Genomic DNA, 12,170 nt, shown 5'->3' on the forward strand with positions numbered 1-12,170 from the left:
AGACGGGGAGAAGAAAAAGATGAAAAGACCCGGAAGGAAGGAAAGGGTAAAGAAAGAGCGAACAAAGTGGGGAGCCAAAAAGAAATGATGATTGAAAAGGCGGTTTGCAACATTCTCTTCTTTCCATTCATTTTAAGCTTCGTTATTATAAATAGCAATGCATGTTTCAGTGAATAAAGTGGGAATTAGATTGCAAAAACGAGTCATTTGTATTGAGAGAGATACTCATTAAAATAAAATGTATTAAATAATGAGAGGAATGTAATAATATATATATATATATATATATATATATATATACATATATAATTGTTAAATTTCTAGAAATTTTAGTCCTTCCTATGCAAGGCAAGAGAGGTATTGAAGACAATAAAATTGGAAAAATGTTAGGCTTTTGTGAAATGAATGGAATCCATTGTTATGGACATGCATATTTATTCTAATGTTTGTCTTTTATGACTAAATAGAAGTAGGTAAAAGTAAATTTATTTTATAATATCTTCTAAAGAAACTTTCTAAAATCTTTATAGATACTACTTTGACTTTTATATGTGTTTGTAATTAATTAGTAAGTTAAAAACTTAGTCAATAAATTAAACACATACCACACATGTTGGTAGCTTGCAGAACAAACTATGTGGCATACATATAGCAAACTTACCTTGCAAGTTAAGATATGTGTCTTGCAAAGTCAACACATTTTGGAGGTTGTATAGAACATTGCCATGTAGCTCTAAGATAGTACATATAGAAGCAAGAATGAAGCCTTTCTAATCCTTAGTCTTATTTCAACACTTTCTAGTCTTCTTATCTTTAGTAATAGCCATTCTAGTTCAATATATTACCATCTTTGAAGGATTTCCTAGTCTTTTCTAGTGACATAAAAGTGCATTGAGATTTTCTTTCTTTGAGATTCATGTCCTTGACATCCATCTTGATAAAAGCCTTGTTTAGGTCGTCTTTGCCCTGATTAATGAATGAGTGAAATAGTCAAAATGTAATATAAGGCAATAAGATCAAAAGTGGATTGATTTAAGCTTTACTTTGGTTGATTGAAAAATTTCTTTATATTTATTTTGTGAATGAAAATTTCAATTGTATATCAATACAAAAGATAAATCAATTGTGAGGTATATTATATTTTGAACAAAATAAACTTTTCTTACAATAAGGTAATGTCACGGACATACACATGTAAGCCAATAATTACATGTATAAATAGGTAGAAGTAAGTAAAATTAAGTAAAAGTAAGTTAATTTTATAGTATTTCATATGGAAGCTTCCTAGAAGCTTTATAGATGCTGCTTTGACTTCATAAGTGTCTTTAATTGACTTTTTGGATTAGAAACGTGGTCAACAAGTTGGCCATGTGCCACACATGTTGTTAGCTTGAAGACCAAGCTAACTATGTGGCCCACACATAGAAAAACTTGCCTTGTAAGTCAAAGCATGTGTCCTACAAAGTCAACACATATTGAAGGTCCTATAGAACATCGCCACATAGTTCCTAATTAAATAGTATATATAGAAATAAGAGTGAAGCCCTCTTCACTCTTGTCAACTCCTTTCTTGCTTTCTTTCTTGTTTCAAGGGTCTCTAGTTTTCTTGTCTTTTGGCAATAGCCATTCCAGTTTCTTTTTTATTATACATATCAAGTTATTTCTATTTTGTCATCTTTCTTTGAAAGAAGTCTCACTTCTTTATTTGTCTTTATTATGTTCTTGTCCTTGACAGATTGACAAGAGTACACTTACAATATCAGAGCTTTGTCTAATCTTTATTAAAAGTAGATTACTCCTTTTTCTTGATAAGATATAAGCATATTAGAAGTTGCAGATTACCCTCTTCTAAATTGATATTTTTTGTAGTATTTTCTTTGTTCTCAAGTCCTCTCTTTTATTGTCTTGAGCGATATTAGACATCTTCACTTATCAAAGTGTTATCATCGCAGAATTTGCTGAAATGAAGAGTGCAATGGCACAAATGCAAGAGCAATTGATGGAGTTAATGCTTGTAATGCATCAACTCAATTTACCACGATAAGGAGCAACAAGATTGGCAGGAAGTGAAGATATAGAAATGATTGGAGCTGCTTCAACATCTACACCAAATCATATCCCTCATCCTATCGTGGAACGCCCTTCCAGTGTTAAAGAACTAAGAATTGCCATACTCTAGAAGTTTGATGGCACCAGATCAAAGTTTAGAGGATTTATCAATCAAGTACAACTTGTGATTGAACTTCAACGCCAAAGCTATCCAACTCTAGGATCACAAGTTAAATTCATTGGTACGCTTCTTTTATGTTCAGCATTATCATAGTTTTCATCTTTTCTTGAACGACAAGATCCAATATTACATAATCTAGAGGCTTTTTTGGCAAAGTTTTGATCCATATATGGAAAATATGATGCAATTTGTGTTGCAACCAATAAGATCTATATTTTACAACAAGGTAATCGAATAGTAACGATGTATGCTTTACAATTTTGACAACTTGCAACTGATATCAAGTGGGATGATGCTGCACTTGTTAGCCAATTTCTCTACGGATTACAATATGAGGTAAAAAAATTAATGCTCAACTTACCTGATCCTTAAACATTGAGTCAAGCAATTGACTTTGTTGTGAAGTGCAACAATCACCTTTTTGAATTTCGATTTGAGAACCATACAAGTGGACCTCAACGTAACTATAATTCAATAGCAACACTAACATCTCTTCAATACATTCGTTCGGAAGTAGAGGATATATAAATTGATGTAGTACATTTCAAACCTCTTGCTAAGCAAGAAAAAACTCGTCGTCGTCAATAAGGATTGTGCTTATATTGTGGAGAACCTAAGCACACTGCTCAACATTGCCCAAAGAAGCAACGCAACCATAAAATGAAGAGTACGACGATCAAAGAAGATAGCATGTCGGAAAACAAATTCGTCCAGCTACAATAGGGACCGTGGGGCTCGAACCTTGTACAATGCCTAGTAAAGGTCCTATCCTCTCCTTAGAACCCTCTCCATGTTTTATAATAAATGTTATTCTAGGACCTAAATATCTCAAAGCCTTTGCCTTGTTAGATTTAGGAGCCTCAGCATGTTTCTTAGATGAAAAATTTGCTAAAAGACATAGCATATTTTTAGTAAAAAAAACTAAACTTGTTCATGTAGAAGTCATAGATGGTCATCCATTATCTTCAGAAGATGTTACTCATGAAACCCTTCCTATAGAAATAACAACTAATGGTCATAGTAGCTTTGTAATATTTAATATCATTAGATCTCTTTCTAATCCAATCATTTTAGATTTATCATGGCTAGAAAAATATAATCCTAAAATAGATTGGACTTCTCATAGTCTTGACTTTTCTGAAAGTATAACTAAGAGTGTAATTAATGAAGTAGAAAGTCATAAGTCTAGTATAATTAAACATATATTTGTAGGTACAAGTACTTTCTTGTATGCTGCAAAAGAAAGATCACCTTGTGTCATTTATGCTACACCTGTTTCTACTGGTGAAAAGACTTCAAGTGGCATTCCAAGCCAATATCAAGATTTTTAAGATGTATTTGAGAAAAAAAATGTGGATACTCTTCCAGAACATCGTTCCTATGACTACTCAATCAACCTTTAAGAAGGAACACAACTACCATTTGGACCAATCTAAAATTTATCACAAAATGAGTTGGCTGAATTCAAAGAGTATATTGAAGAGAATCTGGCTAAGAACTTCATACATCATTCCAAATCTCCAGTAGGAGCTTTAATTCTATTTGTGAAGAAAAAAGATGGATCATTATGGATGTATGTTGATTATCGAGGACTCAACAAAATCACCATCTAAAAAATGTACCCGCTATCTTTGCTATTTGGACTCCTTGATCAATTGAATCAAGCTAAGATCTATATAAAAATAGATCTATGGGGAGCATACAATTTGGTACACATCAAAGAAGGAGATGAATAGAAGACTACGTTTTGAATAAGGTATAGACATTTTGAATACAACGTCATGCCTTTTAGACTTACGAATGCACCAACAACATTCCAACATCTAATGAATGATGTCTTTCTGGAGTTTTTAGATGATTTTGTTGTTTGTTACCTAGACGACATCTTAATCGATTCTAAGAATACAGAAGAACATGAACTTTATGTTTGCCAAGTATTACAAAAACTAAGAGATGCAAGACTCTTTGCCAAGATAGAAAAGTGTGTATTTCACACTACTCAAGTCGACTTCTTAGGATACATCATTTCAAATGATGGACTTATGATGGATCCTAAAAAAGTTCAAACTATTATGGATTGGAAGATCCGAAAAATGGTAAGAGATGTCTAATACTTTTTGGGATTTGCCAACTACTATCGAATCTTCATCAAAGACTTCTCTCAAGTTGCAGCTCCACTTACACATTTGACTAGCAAAGACAAACTTCAATGGAATCAAGAAGCAGAAGTAGCATTTGAAGCTTTGAAGACAGCCTTTGTTTCTGCACCAATCTTGTATTGCATGAATTTTTTTGAGCCATTTTTTATAGAAACAGACGCATGAGACTTTGCTTTGGATGTCGTATTATCACAAATGGGAACAGATGATAAACTTCATCCAATATCTTTTCATTCCAAAAAAATTTCAGCAGCCGAGATAAACTACGAGATCCACAACAAAGAACTTCTTGTAATCGTGGATTCATTTCAAGAATGGCGCCATTATCTAGAAGGAGCTTCTAATCCAATCACTGAATATACGGATCACAAGAACCTTGAATATTTTATGTCAGCACGTGTTTTGAATCGTCACCAACCCTGTTAGAGTATGTCTTTATCAAAATTCGAATTCAAGATCACTTATCGATGAGGAAAGCAACAAGGTTTGTCAGATGCACTCTCTAGACGATTTTACTTTACACCAAAGGAAGGAAATGTTGCTTGCGATCAATAACGAACAATTCTCTTGAAGTTAGAGCATCTTCATCTTTGAGCAATGAAATCAGCACTAACTATTGATTCAACTTTCATTAAGCAAGTTCAATCAATTATGTCTTCTCATCCTCTTATTCGTGATATTAAGGAACATCCTTCAAAGTCTCATGATACTTCCAAGTTTGAATTCAAGAAAAATCTACTATATTTTGAAGGACGCCTATATGTTCTAGAAGATGAAGCTTGATTATGTGTTCTTCAAGCTCGTCATGACTTTCTAGCAGTATGACATTTTAGATATAATAAAACTTTGGAACTAATATCCAGGGACTTTTGGTGGCACTACATGTGGAAAGCAGTCAAAGATTTTATACAATCTTGTGATGTTTGCTCAAGATCAAAAACTCCTTGTCATCAACCTTACGGGCTTCTTTAGCCATTAACCATTCGAGAACAACCATGGTCTTCTATTTCTATGGATTTCATCACAGATCTTCCAATCTCAGATTCTTATGACTCTATATTCTTGATAGTAGATCGTTTTACCAAGATAGCACATTTTGTACCATGTACAAAATCTATCACAAGTAAAGAAACAACTAAGCTCTTTCTTGACAATATCTATCACTATCATGGATTATTCAAGAATATTATATCAGATAGAAGAACTCAATTTGTATCAAGATTTTGGCGAATTCTTTTTAAGATTCTAAAAGTGAATATAAAACTATCTTCGGCATTCTATCCTCAAATTGATGGACAAACAGAGCATGGTAATCAAGTTTTGGAGCAGTATTTAAGATATACCATTAATTACCAAAAAGTTGATTGGACAACTCTCTTGCCATTGGCAGAGTTTGCTTACAATAACATGATACATTCTTCTACAAAAAAAATACCTTTCTTTGCCAATTATGGTTATCATCCATGACTTGATACTTTTGTTTTTTCAAAAGTTGATAATCTTGTGGCAAAAGATTTGGCAAATCATTTGTCAAAGCTACATACAAAAATAAAGGCTCAGTTATAAGAAGCTCAAGAATAACAAAAGGTCAATGCAGATGTCTATCAAAAGGAACAACCACCATTACACATGGGTGGTAAGATATGGTTACTTCGTCGCAATATGAAGACCACTCGTCTTTGTGATAAGTTGGACTATCGAAGGCTTAGACCATTTTCTATTTCTACACAAATCAATCTAGTTGCATATCGTTTATACCTATCGAAGTCAATGAAAATCCATCTAGTATTCTACGTTTCTCTTTTTGAACCATACAAGTCAGTGGACATACCAAGAAGAAGACAAGCTCTACCTCATCCTATAGAAGTAGACAATAATGAAGAGTTTGAAGTAGGAGAAGTCTTAGATTCAAGATGGCGCCGAAATAAATTTGAATAACTTGTCCATTGGCGTGGATATGATATTACTGAATGCATATGGGAGCTAGTAAAGAATCTTGCTAATGCAGCAAAGGCAATGGAGGCTTTTCATCGACGACATCCATCAAAATCAAGATGAAAATCTTCTTTATAAAAGAAACAATATCTAGGCAAGATATCATTCTACTTTCAATCATTGTTTGTATCTTCTTTGTAGTTGTGACGCTCAGGACATTCAGAACCAACAACCAGCAGATTTGACTCAAGAGCCTTCGTTTGCTGACCTACCAGATGATACATTACGATTGTGTCAACCTTCAAGATGATACAATCAAGATGAAGATCTTCAAGAACGACATGTTCTTCCTCGAATAGATGGCAAAATACAATGCGTTTAGTATCACGACTTTGGAAGGGACTGCCAATGTTAGATGATTTTATTAGAGGTAGGAACAATTCTTAATGGTGTTCCAAATGTTTTACTCGAAGGAAGTTATGAAGGCCTCAACAATGATCAAATGATTGGGTGGTCTTCCCGCCTTGGTATGGGATACTACGGATGGTTGAGAGGCCTTATGAATCATCTTCAAAGAGAACAAAGATCAAAGTATGTGGCGAATATAATTTGTCGCATCATAGATTTCATCAACATATGATTATCGCTCCTCGTGGAATTCGTTCCTAGAAGGGGGAGTAATGTCACGGACATACACATATAAGCTAATAATTACATGTATAAATAAATAGAAGTAAGTAAAAATAGGTAAAAGTAAGTTAATTCTATAGTATTTGATATGAAAGCTTCCTAGAAGCTTTATAGATGTTCTTTTGACTTTATAGGTGTCTTTAATTGACTTTTTGGATTAGAAACGTGGTCAACAAGTTGGCCATGTGCCATACATATTGTTAACTTGAAGACCAAGTTAACTATGTAGCCCACATGTAAAAAAACTTTCCTTGTAAGTCAAGGCATGTGTCCTACAAAGTCAACACATATTGGAGGTCCTATAGAACGTCGCCACATAGTCCCTAGTTAGATAGTATATATAGAGACAAGAGTGAAACCCTCTTCACTCTTGTCAACTCCTTTCTTGCTTCGTTTCTTTCTTGCTTTTTTTTCTTGTTTCAACGGTCTTTAGTTTTCTTGTCTTTTGGCAATAGCCATTCCAGTTTCTTTTTTAATATACATATTAAGTTATTTCTATTTTGTCATCTTTCTTTGAAAGAAGTCTCATTTGTTTATTTTTCTTTATTATGTTCTTATCCTTGACAGGTAACCATAACTCATTAAATGAATGAAATTTGGTTATGAAAAGAAAATATATATATATATATATATATATATATATATATATATCTATATATATGTCTCATAAACACATTAAAACAGTAAGAGCCAAGCCCTCGTAGTTTTTTGAGTTTAACATTACTGAAACAAATATATAGTCACATATGTACATATTCACACACCCAAATATAGATCTAGATTTGTTACATTAATCTTATTAAATTTTGTATATAAATCAAGATCTTTATACAAAAAAAAATAAATGAAAAAAATAACACTCAAAGATAATAAAAAAAAAATCATGGATTCTACTCAAAACTTGAATGAAAAAGAGAAAGAAACAAACACACATCATTCTGCAGCTAATTTTTAATGTTAATTTTGAGTAGTGTTAATTAAAATAGAAAAGTCGTTAAAAAATCATGTTCCTGAATCGGAACAAATAATGTAGTTTTTTGTTGTGTAAGATGGTCTTCTTTTCGATAACAAGTAATCTTATTACCACCGACATCCACAACTTAATTAAACATGGGGCAGGAATTCTGATTCCACGTGGACGTCAAGATATCCGGATACGGATACCTGGACCCAGATACCCGGACCCAGATACCCGGACCTCAGACAACCGGACCAGGTGTCAGGGCTCGTCCGTGGTTCTCCCACCCCATCCACACACAAGCTTTTTTCCATCCTCCCCTGTCTCCGAAGGCTGTGCTTGCAAATCACCATCGGTCTTCTACTGCGGTGGATTGCTTGCCCGCAGGGCTGTGTTCTATTCGATAGCCATCAGTTACGGTTTAGCTCTTCTTTGAGCCATAGACTTCACAAATTTTTCTAAGAGAATACGCGCGGGTTTCCGAATTTTATTTTTGTTTTTGTTTTTGTTTTGTTTTTGTGTTTTTGTGTTTTTTTTTTTCTTCTTGGAAGTGTATCTCAGAAGTTGGGATAAGGTGGAGCGCCTGCTCATGAGGAAATAGTTTCAAGTCGATAGGCGTAACTGAGGTGTGGGGGAGTATGGCAATGGCTTCTGTAATGGGGCTCGTCTCCACAAGTGCGGCTAACAGAGTAATTTGCGGGAGCTCTGTAGCGCGTAGTTCGTTTCATGGCGCTCGGTTGCGGAGTTTGGATAGTGGGAACAAATTCCAGGTGGGACCGTGGAGAGCCAGACATGCATTCAGCTGCAGGGCAGCTCTCGCGGTTGACAGAGAGGGGAGCTCGGAAGGTGACTGGAGGTTTGATCCTCTGGGCCTCGAAGATGATTCGCAATCATTTTCTTGGAATGCTATTCAATCTGCGTTCATGATGTCGAGGTCGGGGTCTGGCAGTTCGTCCAAAGGCGCAGCAGGTTTGCTCTCAATCACAACGCTTCAGATTCCATTTTCTCTTGTGCGCTGCTGCGAGCGTGGATTGGAATTTAAGTAGACCGGATAAACAGACGTTGGAAATCCATTGGTTTTTATTTTATTTAACTTTTTGTTCCTTCTTTCTTTCTTTCTTTCTTTCTTGAAGAGTGACACTACGTTACAAGAAATTCTTCATTTCTTCACATACCTTGAAAGAATTTACTTACTTGTTGTTACTTCTTATGTCAACAGTGTGAGTCTTCTCGCATTGCCTATAGTTCATCAATTGTTGGTTTGAAAGGCATTTGTTGTAATTTTTAATTGAAGAAGGATTAGGGCTTTTTTGAAACGTTGTTACAAGAACTTTTGCACTCGCAAATTGTTTATCACGAATCACTTTCTTTATGCCCTAGAATTTCGCTTTAGAACTTACTTAGGCCAGCCAATAGATTGACTAACCCGTCAATTTGTTTCCGCAGCGGCCATGGAGGATAAAAGTGTGGATTTCGGCGATTTTTTTAAGGGAAAATTGCCCGAGAAGTTTTTGATTCTATTGGGATGGTTAATTTTATCAAGAATTGGGACTTATATTCCTTTATGGGGAGTGGACCGCTCTGCCTTTCAAGGGAGCATAGACACCAACAGTCTTTTGGGAACATTGAACACATTTTCTGGAGGCAGTATTGGCCGACTTGGTCTGGCATCGTTAGGCATTGTACCATTTATCAATGCCCAGATTGTGGTGCAGCTCCTGGGAACCGTGTTCCCTAAACTGCAGGATCTTCAGAAAAAGGAGGGAGAGGCTGGGCGCAAGAAGGTGCTTCGGTGGACAAAGTGGGCTTCAGTAGGATTTGGTGTTATCCAGGTGTGTCTTGTGCTCCTTATAATTAGCATTTTCTTTAGTTTTCGAACACCGAGACCTTCCTCAGGATCAATCGTGATTGATGTTTCGTTAAAACATTTTATCCTCCATTTTGTGTACACTCAACATTATGCGTGACAGGCAGTAGGACAAGTTACGTACATTCGACCTTATGTGATGGACTTCTCCGTTGAATGGGCGATATCAGCAGTGGCAGCTCTTACGCTAGGAGCGGTGATAACTATGTCTATCGGGGAAAAAATCTCCGATTTGAAGCTTGGCAACGGCACATCGCTGCTCATTTTCACCAACATTGTCTCTTACCTGCCTTCGTCAATTGGTCAGACTGTAGCCCAAGCTATAAACGATGGCAACTATCCCGGATTGGCAGGCAGCATTGGAGCATTTCTTCTACTTGTGCTGGGCATCGTGTATGTGCAGGTAGGAGATCATTCTTTTACACGATTTTGTATCTTCTTCCCTTTAGATTTTCTGCAAATAAACAAACAAACTGACAAATAAATGAGCTGCTAGCATACGTGTTGATATTAATTTCCTAGCAAAATTGGTGTTGCTGCAGGAAGCGGAGAGGAAAATCCCCATTAACTACGCCTCACGGTTTAAAGCTAGCAGCAAGGGTTTAGGAAAATCTGCATATCTTCCATTCAAGGTAGATTTATCCTAACCTCTTGCAATCACAACTTCAGAATGCTGAACTCTGGCTCACAATCGATCCTCAATGAACTTACGCATTGTTTAATTGTTGCAGGTTAACAGCTCTGGCGTGATGCCGATTATCTTTTCCTCTTCGTTGCTCGCCCTCCCTGCCTCTGCAGCACGGTTCACTGGGCTTTCGTTTTTGAAAGATGCGGCCGTGGCGTTTTATCCTAATGGTACGTAGTTTGGTACTCAATTTTTTCTCCTCTTGCTCTGTAGGAAATGATCATTCGAATTATTATGATCCGCTCCAGAATGAGCAACAAATGATAAACTGATTTTGTTAGCTCGTATAAGCAAGTAAGGACTGGATTGGTGGTTCTTTTTCACTTCCCCATTTTAATGCAGTACAATGATTGAGACAATCTTCATTTTTTCATTGCTTTGTCTCCGAGTCCTTGTGCAGTAAAAGGCATTTCTTTAGCATTGCACAGGATATGACAGTGTGTTTATATGTACATGCAACTGACAGTGCTATCTGGGCTTTTTGCAGGCTCCTTGTATCTACCTGCGAACGTTCTTTTGATTGCATTTTTCAATTATTTTTACACATTCTTGCAACTCGATCCTAAGGATGTAAGTGAACAATTAAAGCGTCAAGGTGCCTCCATTCCCTCGGTTCGGCCTGGAAAAGCGACCGCTGCCTTCATTGAAACTGTATGTTTACCCTCTTCTTTGCAGTTGTATTTTTAGCACTTGATTTGTGTTTCAGAGTGTAACTGTCATACTACTTCGTAGACACACAAATGGGCCTTGAAATGTTTCAAACAATGATCTCGTTAAAGCATTCTACGATGCCGCAAGAGTTTTAGAAGTCACGCCAGTTCAAGGGAACCCCGACCTTGCAAACTGGTGTAATGTCTCAGGTATTGCTTACGTGTTTGGTGTTCTTGTGCAGACGTTGGGGCGCATATCTGTGCTTGGATCAGCTTTCCTTGGTATCATGGCCTTGGCTCCATTTCTTGTTGAAGGTGTTACACATTTGACCACTTTCCGCGGCTTTGCAGGCACCTCTGTTCTCATTCTTGTAGGTTCTGCCACTGATACAGCCCGAAAAGTCCAAGCCGAGCTTGTGTCGCAGAAGTACAAGACGATTGAATTTTACGATGTGGATAACCTGAACGGACCCAAGTAGTGGGAATGGGTCCGTCATCCGTTTACATTTTGTAGCCGAGTCCAGAACTAAAGAAGGCCTTATTGAGGTTATTTCTTCTAGATTGATTGAGTTCTCCATCAGCAAAGCTGATAATGGACCAATCCTTAAGTGTGGAACAGGTTACTGAAGGGTATGTGTGAGCTTTTAGCTTTTAGATATGCCGTTGTGTAGAACTATGCGGAATAAAGATGATTCTTGCTTTGTACACTAAAATTTGCATTTTTTCAGATTGTATCAGCAACAATATATGCCTCACAATCAAACTTGCTTCAGTGCAGGATGATTCTTCATGTCTATAAACTCTGTTAATCCTAAGTTAAGTCTGTTGGTTAGAATGCAAGCCTGTAGCTATCAAGCCTGTATTTAGGGCTTGAATGGATTGCTGTAAGAATCTATTGCAACTGACACTCATGCCTTCGGAAACTCATGTATCTTCTTCCAGTACGAGTTGGTCGTGAAGAGTTCAACACCATTTGAGTCACTGGGTCTGTTTTGA

General features: G+C 36.4%; 1 protein-coding gene across 1 annotated transcript; it reads left to right on the forward strand.

Annotated features, from left to right (window-relative positions):
• Nucleotides 1–8,319: 8,319 nt before the first annotated feature.
• Nucleotides 8,320–11,887, forward strand: LOC112293820 (preprotein translocase subunit SECY, chloroplastic). The gene is made up of 7 exons (XM_024543695.3): nt 8,320–8,941; nt 9,419–9,804; nt 9,943–10,242; nt 10,382–10,471; nt 10,571–10,694; nt 11,012–11,175; nt 11,417–11,887. Exons 1-7 carry the CDS (start codon nt 8,611–8,613, stop codon nt 11,651–11,653), a joined length of 1,632 nt encoding a protein of 543 aa, XP_024399463.1. The 5' UTR covers nt 8,320–8,610; the 3' UTR covers nt 11,654–11,887.
• Nucleotides 11,888–12,170: the final 283 nt, after the last annotated feature.

Source organism: Physcomitrium patens, chromosome 16 (assembly GCF_059467195.1).
Source record: "Physcomitrium patens ecotype Gransden chromosome 16, ASM5946719v1, whole genome shotgun sequence".
NCBI classification, from domain to species: Eukaryota; Viridiplantae; Streptophyta; class Bryopsida; order Funariales; family Funariaceae; genus Physcomitrium; species Physcomitrium patens.